Source organism: Oryctolagus cuniculus, chromosome 11, assembly GCF_051225735.1.
Source record: "Oryctolagus cuniculus isolate XC-2025 breed Fujian yellow rabbit chromosome 11, ASM5122573v1, whole genome shotgun sequence".
Lineage (NCBI taxonomy): Eukaryota > Metazoa > Chordata > Mammalia > Lagomorpha > Leporidae > Oryctolagus > Oryctolagus cuniculus.
This window is the reverse complement of record NC_142877.1, coordinates 98415345-98440489: the sequence shown is the minus strand read 5'-3', so window position 1 is coordinate 98440489 and position 25145 is coordinate 98415345. Positions and strand designations below refer to the sequence as shown.

General features: G+C 40.1%; 2 protein-coding genes across 6 annotated transcripts in view; one reads left to right on the top strand and one right to left on the bottom strand.

Annotated features, from left to right (window-relative positions):
* USP44 (ubiquitin specific peptidase 44) overlaps positions 1–11322 on the top strand; it is a 31097-nt gene extending 19775 nt beyond the window's left edge. For 4 of the 5 annotated variants that reach the window (XM_051845769.3, XM_089308789.1, XM_051845774.3 and 1 more), the window contains exons 4-6: positions 519–627; positions 5678–5883; positions 7027–11322. In XM_051845769.3, the coding sequence (XP_051701729.1) occupies positions 519–627; positions 5678–5883; positions 7027–7226 (515 nt within the window). In that variant the 3' untranslated portion in view covers positions 7227–11322. The remainder of the gene's footprint in view (positions 1–518; positions 628–5677; positions 5884–7026) is intronic. The other variant, XM_089308790.1, reaches the window with a different exon arrangement.
* Positions 10633–25145, bottom strand: part of METAP2 (methionyl aminopeptidase 2) — a 33558-nt gene continuing 19045 nt past the window's right edge. Inside the window, exons 5-11 of the mRNA XM_008256902.5 lie at positions 22011–22172; positions 21116–21297; positions 19661–19755; positions 16012–16108; positions 12377–12480; positions 11958–12073; positions 10633–11320 (exon numbers count right to left, since the gene is read on the bottom strand). Coding sequence (XP_008255124.2) covers positions 11068–11320; positions 11958–12073; positions 12377–12480; positions 16012–16108; positions 19661–19755; positions 21116–21297; positions 22011–22172 — 1009 coding nt within the window. The 3' untranslated portion in view covers positions 10633–11067. The remainder of the gene's footprint in view (positions 11321–11957; positions 12074–12376; positions 12481–16011; positions 16109–19660; positions 19756–21115; positions 21298–22010; positions 22173–25145) is intronic.

Here is a 25145-nt window from a genome sequence, read left to right as displayed (position 1 = left end):
CGCATTTATCTGAATCTGGTGCTAAAAGGGCAAAAGCAAGACCCTCGGGCGAGGTACAGGCTCCTCCCTCGGGTGACTGGCCATGCTGGGGTGGATCCCTGGGAATGGTGGGGGGAGGGTGCTCTAGGCAGCAGAGACTCACGCCCCCTCAGGTCCTGCTCCGTCTTAGGTCACAAACTTTCTGCCCGGGGAATGCATGTTTTAAAATGCTTAAGGAAAAACTCAACGTTTCTGTATAAAGTGATACAGTCAAATTTAGACTTTTAAATATTACTGCAGTATACTTCATCCTGTACCTTATTTGCCAGGATTATTAAAATACATGTACTCACAAGTGTGTGTTCACACCTCTAAGTTACTTAGCTCATCCCTTTTGTTGTGGATCAGACACGCCTTGAGGGCAAAGCCCCTGTCTGTAACTCTCAATTAGTCCCTATCGAAATGAAAAAGAATTATTTAAAAAGTTTACTCAGCATTTCCTTATCCTTAAATTTGCTTTTCATTCTTTGACATCACAGCAAAGCGTAGAAGGTTTTCCCCAAAACCAGTTGTACTCACAGAGGCCCAGAAGCAGCTGATGATCTGCCACCTGCCTCAGGTGCTCAGGCTGCATCTCAAGCGGTTCAGGTTAGTACCAGTGGTGCTACCAGTTGCCGACCAACTTCGCGCTTTTAACTTGTTGTGTTTTGTGTGTGTGTGTGTGCTTCTAAGGCTTTATGACTTAAAGAACACATGACAGATTAAATGGTACATTCTTGGCTAGAAGATACTGACTTTTACTTTTTTTTTTTTTTTTCAATTCTATTCATAGTCTTTAGCCTTTCCCAGCAGACACTGCCGATGGTCAATAACTAATCTGATTAGCTTCACTTGTGGATTGCCTTTCTCGGGTCTCTAAGAGTATTACTCTCTGTATAAATTTTATTATAGTATTTAATATTTAGCATATTTAATACCTATATTTCTAAATTTAATCTATAACTAGTAGTGTTTTACCTGTTTGCTTTGTGGAAAATGTTTAATCAAAGGCATACCAATTCAATTCCGAGCGCTTGAGACAAAAGCTGAAACTTCTGAACTGTATTTCTCAGGTGACTCAGTTGGCCAGTCTGTCAATCTAAGCAAATGGTTTTATACTTTGTGCGAACTGTGTTAACTTGAGGAACTCTGATTCATTCTTTGAAGGAAAGAGACTGTTGAAGAGGAGATACTTTGTATGCTGTTATTTGCAAACTATTGATTATATATATTTTTTTAATTTATTTAATGAGCATAAATTTCCAAAGTACAGCTTCTGGACCACAATAGCCTCCTCCCCCCCCGTGTCTTCCCTCCCATCCACAACGCTCCCCTCTCCCACTCCCTTGCCCCTTCCCCTTCACATCACGATTAATTTTCAATTATCTTTATATACAGAAGATCAATTTAGCGTATGTTAAGTAAAGATTACCACATTTTGCTCCCACACAGAAACATAAAGTGTAAAATACTATTTGAGTACTAGTTATAGCATTAATTAAACACCTAAGAGTAATTGTGTATTAATTACAGAGCTCAACCAATAGTTTTAAGTAGAATATAAAATGCATCTTTTGCAATTATATTTCTTATATAAGTTTTTGCTGTTTTAGACTGTTTTTTTAAAAATTCAAGTACTGTTTTACAGAAGGTAAAGTACAAGTACCTCATTTTTCTCAGTCCCACTTCCCAGAGATAAACACTTAATTATTTAGTTATATATTGTGGCTGTCAAAGATGTTGTCAGAAGAGGGCATTTGGTGTGGTGGTGAAGTCACCACTTAGGACATCTAGTGTTGGACTGGCTGGATTCAGTTCCAATTCACTTCCAGTTCCAGCTTCCTGCTAAGGTGTGTGAGGCCGCAGGTGATGGCTCAAGGACTAGGGTCCCTGCTGTCCATGTAGGAGACCCAGATTGAGTTCAGCCTCCTGCTTTGGCCAGGCCTGGCCCTATTCTCACTATTGTGGGCACTGGGGTAGTGAACCAGTGCATGACAGATCTGCATTTTCCCTTTTTCTGTTTCTTAGTTCTTTATAAAAAATTACTTGAAAGGGAGGGACATAGATGCTTACTTGATTCTCTCTTTGATCTTCTGCCCAATATATTTGAAACTCTTTGTCGATTCTTATTCCAGAAACTTCATGCTGTGATGCAGCATTCTTTATTCTCATCTGTGCAGAAAGTACCACTTATATGTGCCAGTGTATAAGACATAGTGTATAGAAAAGCTAAAACCCAACTTTTAAAGGATATTTTTGAAGGACAGGAGTCCTTTTCTCCAATTGTGTATTTTCATGATTTTCCAGTTGCTTTGTAGAGTAAAACCACTGATAAAGCTTACTACTAACTTTGTAAAAAAATAAGTATATAGTTAAAATTGTTACAATTACTTTTAGCAGTTATATGCTTACTTAATAAGCAACAAAACCTCAAAAAATTTATTAGTGAATAAAGTCCTATACTTTACAGGTGATGCTATAAATGCAAATAACAGTACCATACTTTGATATTAAGGGCAATAATATATGAATTTGGGTGATTTTCTATTAGGACATTACAAATAGAAAGCTAATTAGAGTATGATGGAATAAATTACCAAGTAGCCACATGCATGGAGAAAATCTGATTTCACTAAAAATGGAGGGAAAGTATCCATTAACAAAATAATAAGCTTAAAAGTACTGTTTAAAGGGGCCAGTGTTACGGTGTAGTGGGTTAAGTCACCATCTGTGTCACCAGCATCCCATATGGTCACCAGTTTGAGCCTTAGCAGCTCCACTTCTGATCCAACTACCTGCTAATGTGCCTGGGAAAGCAGCAGAAGATAGCTCAAGTACTTGAGCTCCCTGCCACCCACATGGGAAACCTGGATGAAGCTCCTGACAACTGCCTGGCCCAGCCCTGGTGGTTGCAGCCATTTGGGGGAGTGAACCAGTGGATGGAAGATCTCCCTCTGTCTCTCCCTTTATCTGTAACTGCCTTATAAATAAATCAATCTTATGAATCAGTACAGAGAAAGTAATAAGGAAGAGACTAAGGGAATTCTAATAGAAATTCAAATTTCAGTATTTAGTTATCTACCATAAGCAGGAAAAGTTTCTTTATTCCATGAATTAATCTTTACAGCCAAGTAAATTTTAACCCAAAGCATTAATAAGAATATTTAGTTTCTAAATTTCAAGTAAGGGAGTAAGTGAAGTATTTCTAACACTTCCAGTGTGCGCTGCTTGTGCCTGCTAGTCCTGTGCTTTTCCCTTCTCAAAAACAGGCCACTGTGAGTTTCGGGCACGGTGTCATCTTGTGTGTCATCATTTCACTGCGTTTCCATCAGCATCAGACACGTGGCACCCAAGTTACCAGCAGGAACATGAGTGCTTTCTAGTTACAATGTCTTAGAAGTGTTTTTGTACACTTTAATAACTGAAGAGAATGATGCAAACTTGCATTAAGCAGGTCCCATTATTTTATGTGCTTGATCTTCCATCTTTACTAAAATTCTAGGTGCGTCGGATACAGGATCTCTTATGTGTTTCATAGGGAGGATGTGGAGCTACTGGAATAAACAAAATCAGTTTCTCCTACTGTATTCACAGCATAGAATACCTCTGTGACCCCTGGTTACAACATGTGTGGGGATTTTCCCGAAGCAAGCGATTCTGCTGGTGACAGCTGGGTGCTCTCCAGCTGACTTCAGTTCTGACACTGTCCACACTCACACCAGGTCCAGGTAGACCGAGAGTGTATTAGTCCCACAAGACTGCCCCGACTTGGGATGCTCAGGTGCTGAACTGATGACAGACCCGCCGTAAAGGTACCTTCCCAGAGCCCCTCTTCGGGACTGATTACATTGTAAGAGGGGCTCACAGAACTTAGAACTATTTTACTTACGTTTACTCATTTATCACAGGATATTTTAAAGAATACAAATGAACAGCCAGGCAGAAGAGATACACAGGGCAAGGCCTGTTGAAAGGGGTGAGGAACTAGGGTGTTGCCTCTGGGTTCACCAGCTTCCACTGTCCAAATCTAGTCTTTGTGGCTTTTCATGGAACTTCCAGTTGATTACAGCATTGGCCAGTGGTGACCAATATTTGGCTTCTCTTCTATCCCAGAGGTGTTGGAGGTGGGATGGGCTGACTCAACCCTTTAATCATGCCTTGGTCTTTGCGGTAATCGGTTCCCATCCTGAAGCTACCTAGGGGCCGCCAGCCTGTAGTCTTCTCATTGGCGCGGCATATACTACAGATTCCAGGGGTCTCAGGAGATGTCAGGAAACAGACCAGTTAAATGTTTCAAAGTAACAGAGAGAGTAGGTAATTTACTCTTCAGCAGGTTTTTTTTTTTTTTTTTTTTTAATTTGAAAGGCAGAGTTACAGAGAGAAGAGGAGAGACAGAGAGAGAGGTCCTCCATCCCACTGGTTCACTCCCCAAATGTTTGCAATGGCTGGGGCTGGGCCAGGCCAAAGCCAGGAGCTACATTTGGGTCTCCCACATGGGTGCATGGACCCAAGTACTTCGGCCATCTCCCACTATTTTCCCCACTGCTTTAGCAGATAGCTGGATCAGAAGTGGAACAGCCGGTGCCCATATGGGATGTTGGAACTACACCAGCACCATGAACATATTTTTAAAGTTATAAAATTAAATAAAGGAATATGAGTATACATTCATTTCACAATAGTTTTATACCAAAATAAAAATATTTTAATTATATTTTCCATGAATTTTTTTGAAGTAACCCTCACATGTTTAATATCCATGACAATAAAAGGGGAAATGGGATTGGGAGACGCACATAGGAGCCAGGGGCTACTTTGGGTTTCTTACACAGATGCAAGGGCCCAAGGACGTGGGCCATCTTCCACTGCTTTCCCAGGCCATAGCAGAGAGCTGGTTTGGAAGTGGAGCAGCTGGGACTTGAACCGTTACACATGTGTATGGGATGCCAGCACTGCGGGCAGCGGCTTTACCCACTATGCCACAGCGCCGGCCCTCAGACTATAGTCTTTTGAACTATCATATTTTATATGACTTTTCCCCACGTACCACTAATGCATACTATTTGAGTGGCTAAAACATTGCTTACCATGCTGAGATCAAGTAATGGGAGGTTTTGGGAGGCGTGATCAACCCACTGAGGAAGTGACAGTACAAGTTGTATCACAAAGGGGTGTCATACTCACACAGAGTGAAAGCTCACAAGTTTTAAACTTTTTGAAGAGCTGAAGTGCTCTGAGGAATCAGAAGTGGTTTGTTTTGTTTTGATCTGTAACTGGCCAAGAAAAAAAATCCAGAGTGTATTCTCCCATCTGGAATACCCTGCTCATACTGTGGCAAGACAAAAAGGAATTTAAAAATTCTTCAGTCTTGGCTTTATCTGCTAAGAGCAAAGTGCACACAGGGCTATAATTTGTTTTCTAAAAGTTAATGTCCTTCCCATTTATTTAACTACACAAAGTAAATATTTAAAACTTGATAGGGCTTGTTTGGTAAATCTAAAATCTTCCATTTATAGCCAACTTAGCACTGAAGATTTTATATTTATTTTATGTGCTACTTTGTATTCCACACTCTTGTCATCTATTGCAACTGTTTAGGCCTCATACATGGTTATTTTCCCTTGATTTTGTTTGTAATTTTACCCTGGTTTGTTCACAGGTGGTCAGGACGTAATAACCGAGAGAAGATTGGTGTTCATGTTGGCTTTGAGGAAATCTTAAACATGGAGCCCTATTGCTGCAGGGAGACCTTGAAATCCCTCAGACCAGAATGCTTTATCTATGATTTATCTGCTGTAGTGATGCACCATGGGAAAGGATTTGGCTCAGGACACTACACTGCCTACTGCTATAATTCTGAAGGAGGTATAGATAGGAAAAAAATTATTTTATCTTGGTTTAGACTAAGAAACTGGAGTTTAGGATTTAATAATTTCTGAATTGGCTGCTAAATCATCTTAAGCAAAGCCACTTGACCGTTTTTCTTGCTGGAAGTTTTCTGCAATCAGCTGGTTAAGGGTGAAAAATAGTTGAGGATATGTAGAAAATGAGACTGTATTTTTTGCAGGTTTGAGATTGTATTTTCTTGATTATGTAATGCCTATAGGGATAAAACAGTGAAGACAGTCTTATCAAATAGTTTGTTTTTAACATTTATTGGAATGTCACAGTATAGAAAGGGAGAGACAGACAGGTCTTCCATCCATTGGTTCACTGCCCAGATGGTCCCAACAGCCAGGGCTAGTCCAGGCCAAAGCTAGGAGCTTCTTCCTGATCGCCTACATGGGTGGCAGGGGCCCAAATACTGCTGCTGTGCCAGGCCATTAGCAGTGGGTTGGACTAGAAGTGGAGTAGACACGAACCTGAGCTCATACGAGATACCAGCTTCTCAGATGGTGACTTCACCCCCCTATGCCACAACGCTGGGCCCAAAGAGTTACCTCAGACTTACTTCCAAGAGCAGGTCCTATTGACTAGCTATCTTCATTTTGTTAAAGAGCAAGGCATCTAATGAACGGCAGAATCAGACGTTTGGAACACATTTTGAGTTCCAGCTTCACATACAACATTCATATTCATTCACTGTCTCCTTGGACCCCTCTAGGGCAGTCTAGTTAAGACACTGGCATAAGGTTTTACTTTTCATCGCCCCTTTTAGTACTTTTGAACAAAGTATGAGTAACCACCATCCCCACAAACACACAGACAACAGAGGTATGGACCAAGGCCCAGAAAATCCACAAAGGCGATTAATTCAACACTAAGCGATAAGAGTTGTACACTATTTGTTTTATGTAGAATGTCATATACTCTCATAATCAGTCAGATTCTGTAACTTCAAACTACTAGTAGTAACATAATGCCCAAACTATATGAGTATTTCTCACTGGAGAATTGGCTAGAAAACTTCCTTTAGAAAAAGTTTTAGTTTCACTAAAATTTAACACCTTATATATTAAAGTTTCTGGGGATCCTTTATAAATACCCTATTTCTGTGCTTCACTCTAGGATTCTGGGTACACTGCAATGATTCCAAGCTAAGCATGTGCACTATGGATGAAGTATGCAAGGCCCAAGCTTATATCTTGTTTTATACCCAGCGAGTTACTGAGAATGGAAATTCTAAACTTTTGGCTCCAGAGCTCCTGTCTAGTAGCCAGCATTCCTATGAAGATGCTGATACCTCTTCTAATGAAATCTTTAGCTGATCCAGACAGTGGGGCTTTCTTCCTGGGATTTGTATATACTTTGAAGGGTTGACTTATGAGCTTCCTTGCTTTTTTTCTTATGAATCAGCGTACACTACATTTTACACATTTTGTATCGAACCAAAAAAAAAATCTTAAAAAATATATGTATCAACTGTGGGTAATTATTTTCAAGTATTTTGGAATTTTAAACTTTTTAATGTTTACCTCGGACTAGTTTTACCTCATATCTTGATGTCTTAATTGGCTCAGATCATGAATTTGTGCAATCTTTAAGAAATTCAGGTGGCATCATTTATCTTTTGTAGCTATTTTCTATACAAATTCTCATATCTTAATAAATGGAAAATTAAACACTTTCTTCAAGGCTTAACCAAAAATGGAGGAGGGTGGATTTTAGGCCATTTGTCCCTTGAGGGGAGTTACGTATTCAAAGTGAAATATGAAGGTACCATCTAAGACTCATCAATCATACTGCTTGATATCCTGAGGTTTTATTGGAGACACAGGGCTCGAGATAGACATTACTTTGCTTAATGGAACTTTTGTTATTTTAATAATTGTTTGACAGTCAAAATGTAAATAAAAATGGCAATTTTACAGATAGTATATTTAAATGAACTTTGGAACCATGGACACAAAAAATGATGGCTGGGACTTATGATGATTTGGCAGCAAATAGGTTCTTTAAAATAAAGCAGTTTCTAACAAAAAAGTTGTATTGAGCAAACCAGTATATTATGTTTTGCAGGTATACTTTATCTTGGGTATGATTTCATTTTACACCTTTGGTAACATTAGCTCTTAAAAAGCTTTGTGTAGCTAGAGATTTTTAGTTCAAAGACTAAATCTTGAAAAAATTGCATAGGGCAGGTAACTGTTTAAAACTGGCAACTGGGCTATTTGTCTAGCATCTCATCTTTCTAAATAACTGAAATCTGGACTTTTCTACTGGCTAGAATTATGTGATGAGGAGCCTCTGAGATAAACACCGGGCCCAGGAATTTAAAGCACCAAAATCATCTAAATTCGTTTTTATCAGAAATGTACTGAGATATTTTTGTTCTTTAATCTTCCTAGACCTCCTTGAGGTCCTGTTACAAGTTAGGGGAGAATCCACTAACCTGTACAGCTGAGTGACAGCAGCTTGAGCTCAGTCACTGAAGATCGTTTATCCTCGTGCTTATTTGCAGATCCGTAAGTATCAACTTGAAAGGGACATCTACTAGCTAGTTTTTCTTTAATTTCAGGAAACAGGTCATACAGGGCAGATGACAGTGAAATACAATGAGGATTTATCATTGAATAGACAAATTATTTGTGCCAAAAATAACCATTAAATGGCTAAATTTAGAACTGTTCGCTTACCAAGCTCCTTTCTAAGTTGTTACCTCGATTGTTACACACTTACACCTCATTAAAGATTTATGTGGTCAAGATACTTGAGTCTAGCTGTTTTTATGGTCAAGGGCTACTTTTTAAACACTATACATTTTAGAAATCTTATTTATTCAAAAGGCAGAGACGGATCTTCCATTCACTGGTTCATTCTCCAGATGCCCACAATAGCCACTCTGAGCCAGGCCAAAGCCCCACCTAAACTCAATCTGGATCTCCCACATGAGAAGGGACCAAGTATTCGAACCATTATTGGCCATCCAGGAAGCTAGGATAGGACAGAATGGGACTTGAACCCCATGCACTCCAATAACGGATGTAGTGGAGTCTAACTGCTGCACCAAATGCCTACTCCTAAAATGTAATTCATTTTAGCACCTAATTTTAATGGGATTTTAAAAGAACCACTTTAAAGCTGGTATCTAGAATGGTATATTTACACTTAAATTTAAAAATATATGGGAGTCACTTAGCCCTTTTTAATCTCAAAAATAACACCTATAAAGGGGAGTGTCTGGGAGAACTGGAGATATATGGAAAATCTGTAGTACTTACCACTGAATCTTGCTGTGAATCTAAAACTGCATTGAAAAAGTCTTCTCTTAAACCATAACATGGACTTCTACATTCTGCGAATTTGATCTTACAAGAAACGACGTGTTTTGGTTGTAAAATAATTTACTAAAGGCACTATTGTTAAACATCAAACTAATAATTTGTTACTGATAAGGTACATCATCGTAAACATAACAGTGATTTCAGGAGATACATGGCTAGTAGAAAAACAGTACAATTTTTTCATAAGCGACAGCTTTCCTATTTCAAGCTCATACCCCTTCCAGCCATACCAGGGAGAGAGAGTGATGCCACTGCTCCCAGCAGTTACCTGGGAAGGGAGCCTGGAGCTCATAATCACATTTGAGAGCATGACTGTCTTACAAAGCTCCAAAAGCACTCATTCATAGGGGATCACTGTTTAAATTCCTTGACTTAGAAAATCAAGATGCTTGTGTTTATGCCTCCCACAAAAGCACATCAAAAACAAATCAACTCAAAAAACCCAAGGAGTTAGCCAGAGGGCCCAAGCCCTACGCTGTGTCCAGGTAGGTGTGAGTGAGCTCTGCTACTAGCACAAATCACAAAAAAATGGAGAAATTATTCAGTGGTAGCTATTGAAGAGTAGCACCATAATCGACATAGCCCAGGTAGCTAAAATCTACATTGTTTTCCCCAAAAGGAAACATTCGCTTACAGCTCTAATGCAGAAAGCAGCTTTTCAATGTTAACAAATGATCTAGGTACACAAGTCGCAGGTTTCTCAAGAGAACACTAAACAAAAGACCAATGAAACAGCATCCCAATGGCAATAAAGTCTCAGTGCTACAATGTACACAAATTAAGGCTTTACCTTGGGACATAACAACTTTAAAACTGTTGGAACTTTCCCAACAAGTTCTTAACATGTAAGAATTTACCCTTACATTCAAGTTGATACACTTAGCTGCTACAGGGAAGGCAGCTGTAACCTCACTTCCATTTGGTGCATTAACAAAAGCTTAATTTGAATTTAACCTTTCTAACTAGAACAAGATCTAAACATAGATTTTGCCATTTTTCTTAGCTTCTGTGGCATAAATGCCCTTTTGGGTTTTTTGAGTAAACTGGAGATATTCCCGATAAAAGCTACCATCAGATGAAGAATCTAAATGTTGACATGTTTACTGAATGGGGCTTCAAGTGGATACAAAGTTCTTATTTAACGTTGCAATTAGTACAGCTTTCCATCCGAGAAATAATGATAGGGACTATTATAAAGAAAGAAAACATTTTTATAGCTGTATATTCATTTATCAAGACGACTGTCCCACTTCATGCACATATAGATCTTGTTTTAGCCACTGTGCCGGAAGAAAATCTCAGAAGAGGTCTATAGTCCAGATAAAAGGCTCTGTATTTCCCTATGTGTAGCTATCTCCTATTCAGAATTATAACCACAGACATTCAAATGTAGCTCTCAGATCTGAAAATGTCTTTATTTTTTAGAAAATGGATTCCAGGAAGGTTAAAAAGCAATACCAGAGGGCATAGGTGCAAAACTCGATGTAGTCATTCAAAGCATTCCAGTAAGAATATGGCAATATAAATATCCAAAAAGCTTCTTAGGTGTTCAAAACAAAACTGGCTAAGTCATTCCTAACTAATTTGAGCTTTATAGCACTTCCTAGACAGTGGGGAAAAAACAGTTAACATTTGAAAAGTCCTGAAAGCTTTTTCCTCGGTTAATTACATTAGATGGTTTGCCTTTCAGTTTCCTTTAAACATGGATAAAAGTGTTACACAGGTCCACTGTTAAAATAGACAATATGTTGCAAATTAATTCTGGTATACCGTATTCCAACAAAGCTCAGAAAATAATGATGTTGAGGTGGCTTTGGACTAAACTTTAATAGTCATCTCCTCTGCTGACAACTTCTTTACATGTTGGACGCAACAGTATGGTATGTTCAAACTGTGCTGTGTACGATCCTTTAATGTCACATAATGGTGGATATGGATCTACAATGCCCAAGTCACAAAGATTCTTCAGAGCCATCAAGTATTTACTTTCTCCCAAGCGATCCAGCCATCTGCGGCAGAAGGCAAGGGTGCCAAAGTTTTCATTGATGACATTTAACAAGTGTTTTGCTCTTGGAAGCCTAAGAGGAGAAAAATCCAAGATTAATAGTTGGCAAGAGTTACCAACTCATTTCCCCTGTTAAGAAAAACCCAGACTTTAGCCATGTCTTCACTTGATAAAAATGTTCAACAACTTCTGTTGCTGCTACGAACAATCAAAAGCAAGACTGTGTAACAGCCCATACCTCATTACAGATGGCACCTGACTAGGAAAGCAGCTGGAGGCCTCTCAGCATGTTTGTGTTAGCTATGCACATTTGTGTAAAATTCCCAGTCTGACTATCTACAGGGAATAACTGTGGGAAGTTCCTTGTTTGGGCACCAAACTCAGACCTACACATAAAAAAGGAGGCATAAATCCAGCCTTTAATCATCTCCAAAAGGTAAAAGAAACAATGTAAATTACAATAGGGAGTTTACCAATAGGAAAATATTAGAGCCAAAATTCAGGAATGCTAGCAAAATCATCTCTGCTCTGAGATCAGAAAATAAATCTGAAAAATAAGTTTATCATTTTTACCTCAGTTAAAATCTGTAACGTGCTGATATTTCTGCTGTATTATTCAAACCCACTAAACTTACTGTTGTGCTATACAACTATATATTTATGAATGTATCTCCTTGTATACTTTTAAATGCTTTTAAAGTAACTCTCACCTTATTGGCACATGTCCGACATCAAAATTTTTCATGTAATGTGAACATTCCATATCATCATGCACAACACCTTTTCCTGTACTACCAAAGGTTTCGATGGCATACACTTCTCCTTCCTTAAAAAATACATAAGAGTTAACAGGGAGAGAAGAAAAATTTGGCTAATCACAACTACTATCTTGACTTCCCAACTGATATCAGCCAAGGAAACTGACATCTAGGAGATGCTCAATAAATATTCACTCAATGATGGATAAACAGCCTCAGATTCTACAACTGACAGAACCCTGGTCTGACCTACACATATACACACACACAGCCCAACCTCTGCTAGGGCAAGCTAATTTCCTTCAACACAAGCTTCAGTCTGGGGGGAAACATACAAATGGTTGTCACACAAGGACGAATGACTCACATACCTCCATTCTTGTAGCCTCCCCTCCCTTCACAATGGGCACTGTCTTCCCAGCGTGTATTCTATATGGCCCAATTGAATGTCCATTTAGATTACGGATTGGTTTCACTGTCATAATAAAGAACACAAAAAAGAAACTACTCAGGTTCTCTGTGAGCATAAATAGAAATCATTTTTGAATGCAGAGTTCAAGCAGGAACTTAAAAATAACGTATGCGGCCGGCACCGGCACACCGGGTTCTAGTCCCGGTCGGTGCACCGGATTCTGTCCCGGTTGCCCCTCTTCCAGGCCAGCTCTCTGCTGTGGCCCGGGAGTGCAGTGGAGGATGGCCCAGGTGCTTGGGCCCTGCACCCCATGGGAGACCAGGAGAAGCACCTGGCTCCTGGCTTCGGATCAGCGCAATGCGCCGGCCGCGGTGGCCACTGGAGGGTGAACCAACGGCAAAGGAAGACCTTTCTCTCTGTCTCTCTCTCTCACTATCCACTCTGCCTGTCCAAAAAAAAAAAAAAAAAAAAAGTATGCCTCTGCTAAATAACCTCACATTACGATAGTCAAAAACAAACAAGAATCTGGTGGAATAGTAAAAGTAGTTTGTTGCAGTGTTACTGATCAAGTATTAGAAGAGAGTTAAGAGATGGAAGAAAGTAAAATTATAGGATGAGGACACAATGGGTATCATCTAAAGAGTTACTATAAATCAACAGGAAAAAATGTCATGTACCCAAATGATTTAAAATACACATTTGAATGGATCAAAAGGAAATGTAAAGCAAGGCTACTGTGTCAAAAAGGCAGTTTTATAAGACTTTGTATTTTATTATTATATCAACACTAAAAAGAAAAGCTAAACAATGCTAATGTTCTGAAATCAATGATATACTAGACAGAATCCAGCATTTTCACACAATGAGATGTCTCACAATGAAACAACATTCAGCAATAAAACTTAAACCTGTAGATACATCACCAACTGTAATAAAATGTAAAGGTAGCACAATTCTATATTTGTCTATTTTGATGCAAAAAGTCTTAAAAATTTTCTGAACCAAAATTTTTAAGATATACATGTATTTATTTTTCTGAAAGGCAAAGACAAAGAGATCTTCCATCTTCTAGTTCACTCCTCAAATGCCTGCAACAACTTGGGCTACTCCAGGCAAAACCAGGAGCCAGGAACTCCATCCTTGTCTTCCACATGAGTGTCAAAAATTCTACTTAAGCCATCAATCTGCTGCTTCCCACATACATCAGCAGGGAGCTGGACTGGAAGCAGCACTCCATTAAGGGATGCGGACACCCCAAGTAGAGGAATGGCCTAACCCACTAAGCTACACTTGTCCCCCCCAAAAAACTTAATTCCATTCATTAAACTTATATAGAGAGATGCATAATTATTAAAGAAAAGCAAATACAAAAACTATAGTCCTCAACATAGTGGGTCGCAGCAGGCTGCGGGACCTGGAATACACAGATGCTAAAATTCATGCCACGTCTGCATGTTGGGAGAGAGATCAGCGGGGACTCTGCTGAAAAGGCAGCAGATGATGGTCCAAGTTTGGCCTCTGCCACCCATGTGGGAAACCTGGATGGAGTTCCTGGCTTCTGGATTCAGCCTGGCCCAAACCCTGACCATTGTGGCCATTTCAGGATTGAACCAGCAGATGGAAGACATATTTCTCTCTCTCTCCCCCTTTCTCTGCCTTTTAAGTAAATGAATGTACTTTTTAAGAACTGTAGATTTAAGAGAAAAGGAAAGGAAAAACAGAGGACACTGGTCTGTATTAGCTGCTACTGGAATCTGTAAATGTCAGCAATTTCTCAAACAAGAATGCAGTGCAGATGCAGTCAGCCTTCTCGCAGACTGCTGTGGCTTTTAAGTTGACTACGCAGTGAATTTAGTAAGAATACAGTAGAGTCTAAGAAATCTAGGCCTGCTGAGGCCTAGATTCCTCATTCCTCAAAATAACTGAACACTTTTTCTATTTTTAAATGTTTACTTTTTTTTTTTTTTTTGGAAAGGCAGGGAACTGCAACCAGCTCTCCCACACGAACCCAAGTATTTGAGCATTACCTGCCACCTCCAAGCAAGTACATAAGTAGAAGGCTGGATCAGAAGTGGAGCTACAAGTTAGCCAGGGACTAGTGATGTTTGTTATTAACTGGACTTCCTGTTTAGACACTGGAGCCACCCATACCACCAACACAAGTTAGGCTGTTGCCAAAATCAAGGAGGGGAATGTATCGCAGAAGGGAAAGCAAGACAGACAGGTGCTGTCCGGTCTCAGAGAAGAACCACTCCTGCACTTGGTGGACATATTGTGGTCTATAATTGGCAAAGGCAAATGTGAAGCATGCTGGATAACATGAATGTATTGAGGGACAAGGAAGCCAAGAGTCACTACTGAAGAGTCTATATAACAGACAGAATTTGGCTCAAGGAAATGCAGACAATCTGTAAGAAAGTTATTAGGACAAGGTTATGGAGCAGTGAGCACGAGGTCAAAGATCTGTAACTGAAGTACTGACAGAAGTGGGAGCTGAGGGAGAGCTGGACTGAAGCAGCACATCGAAAGCACAGGTGATTCTGGGACTCATGCCTAGGCAACACGAGGCGGCAAAGGACTTGGAATTGAAGGTCTGGGTGGGTGTTTGACACAGCAATTAGGATGCACCCTGGGACACCTGCATCTCTTCTCAGAATGCCTTACTTCAGGTTCCAGCTCTGCTCCCAATTCCAGCTTCCTACTAATGCATACCCTGGGAAGTAGCAGATGGTGGCTCAAGTATTTGGGTTCCTGCCACACAAATCTCCAGCACACAGAGTTCCCAGCTGCCCTCTTTGGCATGGCCCAGCATCCAGTCGTGCAGGCATTTGGGGAGTGAACCAATGGATGAGAGCTCTGTCTCTCAAATAAATAATTCTAAAATTAAAAAAGAAGAAGAAGAAGAAGAAGAAGAAAAAAAGATTTGAAGGAAGGTACAAGGAACTGGCCTCCAAATTCTGAATGTGAGAAAACAAAGCTGGAAGGCCTCAAGGGAAAGGGCTTCTGGCTTCTCTCAGTCTTGATTTAACTAGTCACACACAACCTAGGGTAATTCTGCAGGGGCCTTCACATCAACTACCAGGGTAGCTCAGACTAGTTCCCAGTCAGTGACCACGGTACTCTACTACGTTCTGAGTAGGAAATTCATTTCCTGTTCTTTTTTTATTTTCCTAAGAAAAAAATATGAACTGATGTAAAGACAGTAATCAAGAGTATTTGTTGGCTGGCGCCATGGCTCACTTGGCTAATCCTCCACCTGCGGCGCCGGCACCCCAGGTTCTAGTCCCAGTTGGGGCGCTGGATTCTGTCCCGGTTGCTCCTCTTCCAATCCAGCTCTCTGCTATGGCCCGGGGAAGGCAATGGAGGATGGCTCAAGTGCTTGGGCCCTGTACCCGCATGGGAGACCAGGAGAAGCACCTGGCTCCTAGCTTCAGATCAGCGCAGCGCACCAGCCGTAGCGGCCATTTAGGGGGTGAACCAACGGAAAAGGAAGATGTTTCTCTCTGCCTCTAACTCTGCCTGTCAAAAAAATAAATAAATAAAAAGAGTATTTGTAAATTTAACTGCAAAACAAGACAGTTTAAAAGAACACACCTTGATATGTCTTCCCATCTATTTCAACTTCATAGGATTCCATAACTTCTTGGATGGCCTCACCAACATCACACAGACGGACATCAATTCCAGCACACTAAAAAAACAGAAGAGTGTGTATCTTTTTTAAGTACAACATTTTACAGTGACTTTAAGACAATAAATGCACTGGCAGCCTTTGTCTCACGTAGATATTTGGAAACTCTGGAGTCTACCAACAGTGGGTAAACCCCCAGAGAAGCACCAGATGACGAAGTGCAGTAGCAGAAGCTGAATGGCAGGTACCTACTCCCAGAGCAACTTGCACACGATGGGAGGATCCAGGATGGATAAAAAGGTATTTGTCCTAAATATCAAGGATCTCATTGTGATCCTTTCATTGCTGATTCTGGTAACAGAGGTACAGACAAAGCAGCGTGTCCACCACAATGTTGTGAACCCTTACCTCTTAACCCCTCTGGCTTAAAAGACTTCCACGGGATGTAAAGGGCCTATGCACCTGCAACCCCCTTCCGTGTTTTCCCTTTTGGGAGGCAGACCTAGCAGACCAGGACATTCAGATGGGAGATATCTATCTCTTTCTCTCTTTTCACACCCACCTCATCACTCTGCCTTTTGAATATTTTTCTTTTAGGAAGAAGATTACAGGAGAAAATTATAAGCAATTCTACAATAACAGCTGTATACTCTAGATGAAATGAGCAAATTCCTACAACCCTAAAACTAAAGTTTAAATAAATAACTAGTAAGGACACTGAATGAGCAATCAAATTTTCCCCAACAACAACAAAAAAATCCTAGACCCAGTGACTTTACTGGTGAATTCTATCATTTTTTTAAAAGACTTATGACTGCAACAGGCAGGGCTGGACCAGACTGAAGCCAGGAGCTTCCTCCCAGACTCCCACATTGGTGGCAGGGGTCCAAATACTTGAGCAATCTTCCACTGCTTTTCCCAGGCCATTAGCAGGGAGCTGGATTGGAAGTGGAGCAGCCAGGAGTCCAACCAGCACCCATATGGGATGCTAGCATTGCAGAGAGTGGCTTTACCTACTATTCCACAACACCAGCCCCTCTATTGAGCATTTAAAGAACTAGTATCAATCCTTCTCAACCTCCCCCCCCCAAAAAAAAAAAAAAACCCAGGAGGGAATATTTCCTAACTAAATCTTCAATAAAGTATTAGCAAATGCAGGGGCCGGCTTCATGGCAGAGAGGGTTAAGACATGGCCTACATGCAGCACCGACGTCCGATATACGCTGCTCCACTTCCAATCTAACTCCCTGCTATTGCACCTGGGAAACCTGCAGAGGACAGCTCAAGTCCTTGGGCCCATGTACCTACATGGGAGACCTGAAAGAAAAAAAGTCCCTGGCTTCTGCATAGCACAGTCCAGGCCATTGTGAACCAGTAAATGGAAGATCCTACCTTCTCTCTTCCCCCATGTCCCCCCTTTTCTCTATAACTCTGCCTTTCAAATAAATAAATGTTAAAATAATAAAGGGATAAGAAAAAAAAAAAAAGAAAAGAAAAAAAAAGACAAAAAAAAAAAAAAAAGAAAAAAAAATAATAAAGGGATAATGCATCATGAATATATGGGATTTATTCCTAGACCTCAAGGATGGGTCAGTATGAAAACAATGTAAAAAACATTCATGTAATGGAGGAAAAAAACACATTATCATCAATTCACATCTAAAAAGCATTTTACAAAAACTCAACATTCTTTCCTGATAAAAGCACTGAACAAACTAAGAACAGAATGAAACTACAATTACAACATGATCAAAAAGAATAAAAATACTTAGGAAGTAACTTAACCAAGGAAGTAAAAAACCTGTACAATGAAAGCTATAAAACACTGTTGAAATTTAAAAAGACAAAAATTAGAAACACATCCTATGACGATTGATTAGAAGACTTAATATTGTTAAGATGTGGGGCCAGCACTGTGGCGTAGTGGGTAAAGCCACATCCTGCAGTGCCATCATCCCATATGGGCACCAGTGTGAGTCCTGGCTACTCCTCTTCCTATCCAGCTCTCTGCTGCAGCCTGGGAAAGCAGTGGAGGATGGCCCAAGTCCTTGGGGCCCTGCAGCCGTGTGGGAGACCTAGAAGAAGCTCCTAGCTCCTGGCTCCTGGCTTCAGATCAGCCCAGCTCCTGCCGTTTGGGGAGTAGGCAGTGGATGAAGATTCACTCTCCCCCCCTTCTCCCTCCCTCTCCTCTAACTGTGCCTTTCAAATAAATAATCTTTTTAAACAAAACTGTTAAGGTGTATAATCTGAACTGCAGAAATCAATGCAATCCCCATCAAAATTCCAATGGCATTTTTGGAGAAACAGAAAAACCCATTCTAAAATTTGTATGAAATTCCAAGAGATCCTAAAGAACCAAAATAATCTTGGTAAAGAACAAATTGAAGGATTCACACTTCCTGATTTCAAAACTTACTACAAAGCTATTGCAATCAAAACAGTGTGATACTGGTATAAAAACAGACACAAAGACCAATGGATAGAAATCCCAGAAATAAACTCTCATATACTCACGTATTAGTACAAACACAAACATAAGTATGATGATGTGGCTGCCAGGGGCTGGGGGAGAGGGAAATCAGGAGTTACTGCTTAGTGGGTACAGTTCCAGTCTTACAAGATGAAGAGTGATGGAAAAGAATGGCAGTGATGGCTGCATAACACTATGAAGGACTTACCACCAGTGAACGATATACTTAAAAATGGCTGAGATGGTTAACTTTTATGTAATGTGTATTTTCTCACACACACACACACGCAACACTGGAGGAAGGAGGCTGGGTTATATCAGGGCTTAGCAGGAGAGAGGGATGAATCAGTGGAGCTACTTTGAGGGTAATAATACCCTGAATGATACTACAATGATGGATATACAATAGCATATATTTTCAAATCCCACAAAACTCACAACACTAACAGTCAACCATCAACTATGGACTTGGAATGATTATGAAGTATCAATGTTGGTTCAATAATGTTAACAGCATCCCATATTAGAGTACTAGTTTAAGTCCTAGCTACTCATCCCCCACATCATCCAATCCAGCTCCCTGTTAATGTGCCTGGGAGAGCAGCAGAAGATAAGATGGCCCAAGTCCTTGGGCCCCTGCACCCACATGGGAGACCCAGAAGCTCCTGGCTCCAGCCTGGCCCACAGCTTACAGTTGTGGCCATCTGGGGAGTAAACCAGTGGATGGAAGCTCAATCTCTTAAAATTAATCTTTTAAAAATGTTAAAAAAAAAAAAATGATCTCTTGTTGTGGGATGTTGCCAGTGGACAAGGTTGCACCTGCGTGGGAGCAGGGAGCATATGGGAGATTTCTGTACTTTCTGCCCAATTTTGCTATGAACCTAAAACTGCTCTAGCAACTAAAGTAAGCATTAAAACTAAAAGAACAACCACAAAAACAACAGTTAATTTGAGAGGCAAAAATAGATGCAAACTCTATTGTAATAAATGTTAGTAAAATTAGAGGCAAAAAAAGTCTTTGGTACACTTTATAAGACTCTAAAAACAGCAAATTCTGTAATTCACCTTAATTACACACAGACCCTAAACAGGCTTTAAGCACTTAAAATAGACTGGGTAAAATGGTGTCACCTTTCACATACCTTTATTCCAGTATTAGTGGCATCTTTTACTGCTTTCAATAATGTATCATATTTAGGATTAAAAGTGACAGTAAAAGCACAGTCGATAATTCTTCCTGAAAGACAAAATTTTGTTACTTATTAGCTAGTCAATGTATTTGCTTTACACTATTAACTTTGCTAGTTAACAGAAATCAGAATGATGGGCTCAAAGGAAGACTGAACCTGAGTACCCAAAGATTATTCATAATCAAAAAGAAAAAAAAAATGGAAACTATATTTCTATTTTCTAAGGTTTCGGAATAATTACAGGGTTAGTATACGTTGCTCCAAAACAGAACCAATTCAGCACCCACCCAGACAAAAGCAAAAAAGGCTTGGAAACTAAGGAACAGCAGCGTACAGAAGACAAGCCCAGGGGCACAGAATGTAATTCAGTAAAACCTTAGGTAAGTACTTAATCTAAGCCTGCTTTCTCGCCTGTTAAGTGGGGTGACAAAATACCTACCTGACTGGGTTTTGAGAATTTAGAAAAGCAAACTCTTGGATATAAAGGTTTAAATACATGTTTTATGTCAGTTAGCCACATAAATGACAAATAAAATGAATAAAGAAAATACAGGATTGTATTTGTCATGCCTGGATACAAAGGATTAAACCTCAGTTAACCAACAGTTTTCCAAGTCACTCAGTAGAATTTTAAATCTCAAAATCTGGGGCCAGGGGCCGGCGCTGTGGCGCTACGGGTAACACCACTGTCTGCAATGCCAGCATCCCACGTGGGCGCCAGTTCAAGTCCTAGCTGCACTGGTCCACTTCTGATCCAGCTTCCTGCTAATGCACCACGGAAAGCAGCAAAAACGGCCAAGTCTTTGGGCCCTTGAACCCATGTGGGTGACCCTGATGAAGTTCTTGGCTCCTGGCTTTGCCCTGGCACAGCCCAAGCCACTCTAGCCATTTGGGGACTGCCTTTCAAATAAAATATATAAATCTTAAAAGAATAAATAAAAATATGGGGCTGTCATTGTGGTAAGCAGGTTAAGCCACAGTCTGCAGCATTGGCATCCCATATGGGTACCGGTTTGAGTCCTGGCTGCTCCACTTCCAATGCAGTTTCCTTGCCAATATGCCTGGGAAGGCAGCTGAGGATGGCCCAAGTCCTTGGGCCCCTGCACCCATGTGGGAGACCCAGAAGAAGCTCCTGGCTCCTGACTTCAGCACAGCCGTGTCCTGGCTGTTGTGGCCATCTGGGGACTGCACCAGCAGATGGAAGATCTCTCTCTCTCTCCTCCTTTCAAGTAAACAAATCTTAGGGCGGGGGGAGGGAGGGGACCTCAAAATCTGCCTCAACATAGTTCTACTGAAAAGTGAGGAGGCTAGAACAAAATTTTCAGAGTTCAGTATTTATAACTCCATCCAACAGAGAACAACTGGAATTTTTTGTGCAGGAGATAGGAATGATTTCCAAGAACTCACCACTAATATGTGTTCCAAAGTCTATCTTACAGATGTCATCATACTGTAATACTGTTGTGTCACCAGCATTGGGAGTATAATGGGCAGCACAATTATTGAGAGAACACCCAGTAGGAAATGCCAGGCCTGCATTTAACCCATTTTCTTTTATTAGCTTGCGTGAGCAGTCTTCCAACTTTTCACTAAAATAAACAAATAAAAAGGGAATTCATATACATTGGCATTCTCACAGATACTTGACAGCTCATCAAGATCAGAAAGTTCACTAAAATGCTTAAACTGCTTTTGGGGAGTGATATGAGCACAATCTGGATGTAAACAAGTAATTGTTCTCTGATGCTATAAAAATAGCTCATCCTTAAAAGACAAGGAAATTAATTCTACTAGAAGCCTAGAGGAAACAATCTTACTTTAGTTTACGAGGAAATGAAGAGTCTCAACTAAGAGCAACCTAAACATTGATTTTACTTGCTCATCTCACGTATTTTAAAATTGCATCAGAAAATCAAGTTGTCTTTTATACTAAGCATTTCTCAAGGGGAAAAACTACAGAAATAATTATCGTTATTGGTTTGTTCACTGCATTATATTTTGTGTCTGGATATTTACTCCAAGAATTTTTATTTCTTAACATGAATTGTTAAATAGCAAAATGACAAATTTCCAGACAGAAAAAATCGATCATAAGTGCATGTGCCCAAAGCAGGGTGGCTGAGGTAGAACTGTATGCACCTCTTATGATTTCCTCGTTACACAGATTCTTAGAAGATACTTCTGGAACCTTTACTTCAAGTTTTACTGGCAAAGTGGTAATGGAAGTCAAACATTCATAAATGGAGAGGAAGTGCTACAAAATGTTTTAAACCATGTTCTTACAAAACTGTATTCCTTTTACCAGATTTCTATCATTGTCATTCCAGGCTTGATCCAGCTCATGACGTATTTTCTAACTTGTCGATGTGCTTCTGCAGCTTCTCGAAAATCATTCCAAATTTCTTCACTAGCCTGATCTAAAGCTTTCTTTTCTTCACTTGTAGTTCTCCAAGCAGCTGTTCGCCTTAAGAGTAGGCACAGCACAGCATTAGTCACTTAAAAACCAGCAGAACAAGTAAAAAGCTGAAGATAAAAATATACTAATACAAGACATTTTGGATTTATGTCAACAAAATTTCAGAATACAAAGACACACCTGCAAACAACTCAGTCAAACCTTTTTTAAGCCTCTTAGAGGGAAAAAAGAATATCAATTCTCAAATGAGATTTCATTCATACTCAGAGGGACAAATATCCTGCCAATATAAATGACAAGGAAACATCCAAAAATGTCAGCAAAGAGTCCTAGAAAGCAAGGTGCTGCTGATGGGAATCATCCTTTCACCCTGAGGTAATATATGCTTTCGAGATATTAAAGGAACACAACGAAAGTTAGCATTTAATTTTACCAATGGCTTCAGTACAGCTGTCCCCCTGTATCTGTAGGGGATTGGTCCCAGGTTCCCCCCAGGTACAAAAATTCTCAGATGCCCATGTCCCTCATTTAAAATTTCATGGTAGTATTTGCATACAACTTATATAAACACTCCCATGTAATTCAAATCATCTCTAGACTACTCATAATACCTAATACAATGTAAACAGTTGTTATACTGCTCTGTTTAGGGAAGAATAACAAGGAAAAACAGTCCATACTCGTGGAATACAGACTAATTTTTACTGTCTTTGATCAGCAGTTGGTTGAATCCAGGAATACAGAACCCACAGCCACGGAGGGCCCACTGTGTTGATCCAAAGACCTGACCTGATATCTACATATAATTTCCTCAAAGCATCCATTATGTGCTTGTGCAGGATTGAATATCTATATATAATTTCCTGAAAGCATCCATTATGTGCTTGTGCAGGATTTTTCTCACTGTATATAAGAGTTCTTCAAAAAGTTCATGGAAACCATATGCTATCTTTCAGTTCCACTTTTCCATGAACTTCTGAAGCCACTTCCCATATTAGAGGTAATCATCCATTTAAAGATATGCTCACATGTATAAAAACTGCCAGGGATTTTTATATCCAACTTCTGGGAATTGGGATTCACTGACTTCCTTTAAGCAGTGCACTTTCAAAAACATGAAAATCTCTGGGCCAGAGTTGTGGTGCAGTGGGTTAAGCAACTTCCTGCAATGTTAGCATCCCATGATATGCCAGTTACACTCCTGGCTGCTCTGCTTCTGATCCAGCCCCCTTCTAATATTCCTGGGATAGCAGCAGCAGATGTCCCAAGTCCCTTGGGCCCCTGTCACCCATGTGGGAGGCCTGGATGGAGTTCTAGTCTCTTGGCTTCAGCCATTGTAGTCTTTTGAGGAGTGAATCAGCATATGAAAGATCTCTCTCTATTCCCCACCTTTCAAATAAATAAATAAACTTAACAATATTAAACAGAATCAAAATCTTTGAAAAAACTTTTTGTTCCTACTTTCATGCATTCTCAATGTAGAATACAAAGCTCACTATTCAGTGACTACTGTGGTACAAAAAATAGTGTATAAAAGCAACGCTTTTGGGGCTGACACTGCGGCATAGCAGGTTAAGCTGCATTCTGCAATGCCAGCATCCCACAGAAGCGTCAGTTTGAGTCCCTATTCCATTTCTGATCCAGCTGCCTGCTAATGGCCTGGGAAAGCAGATGTTCCAAGTCCTTGGGACCCCACACTCATGTGGGAAACCTGGATGGAGTTCCAGGCTCCTGGCTTTGGCCTGGCCCAGCCTTCATCTGGGCCACTGCAGCCATTTGAGGACTGAACCAATGGGTGGAAGATCTATTTCTCTTCTCTGTCTGAATCTCTTTCAAATAATTTCTTTAAAAAGACACTGTATATTTTAAAATGTGATGCTTTCAAGAAATTATTCCTATTTGCCTCTAAGTCAGTGGTCAGCAAAGTACCAGCTACAGACAAGCCAGCCAGATACTTACTTTGTAAATAAAATTTTGCTGCAACATGATTGTGCCCTTTCCTTTATCTACTCTCTGTAACTTCTTTCATGCTCCATCAGAAAAGTTAATAATACTCAAGGCCTAAAATGTTTGACATCAGGCCCTTTACAGAAAAAGTTTATTCAACTCTGCTTTAAGCTACAAGCCCCAAAATTACTCTCCTAAAATGCTTTGAGTTTTTAGATCATTGTCAGGTTTAACATGATTATTTCCTACTATCCAATCTAGGTAATGAGTTTATCATATCATCATTCTACCAGCATTGCTAATAAAAGTGAAAATGAACTGTATATCCAGTAAGGGAGGAGTAAATGATTAAACAGTACACATACAGATATGAATTGTTGAGCCATTTGAAATACTGCAAGTTTCTTTACTGACTTAAGTAAATTCTGAGTGATTATAAAGTTGTTTTACAGTATGGTTCTATCTTGAAAAGCATTCCCAGGTATTTCTAACACATATTTAGCTTTATTTATTTAAAAGGCACAGAGACAAAGGCACTCAGACATGTCTTCCATCTGCTGGTTCACTCCCCAAATGTCCACAGCACCCAGGCTGTGCAAGGCCAAAGCCAGGAGCAAGGAAGTCAGGGTCTTCATGTGAGTGGCAGGGAGACATGGACTTGAGTCATCTCCTGCTTATCTCCCAAAGTATGCATGATCAGGAAGCTGGAATGGAAGCAGAGCTGGTTCTCAAGGACTCTGATTTGGAATGCAGGAATCCCAAGCTGCAACTTGACCACGGATATAAACCACAGAGACGCATTGGAGGAAGAAACGTTAATTGTTGGAAGTGGTTTTTATTGACTTGGAGAATAAAGGAGAAATAGTATTTCCTTCTTTTTGCTTAATCTTATCTCCTAATGGATATACTACTTCTAAACAAGTTAACTGCCCTCCCAAAATTGCCTACTGAATTTAGAAGTAGGTAACAAGAATTTCAAAATAATTCTTCATTCTACTCACAAGGATTCAGAAAGAGAGAAAAATCTGATTTTTAACTCATTAAGACAATTACTAGGCTGGCGCCGCAGCTCAT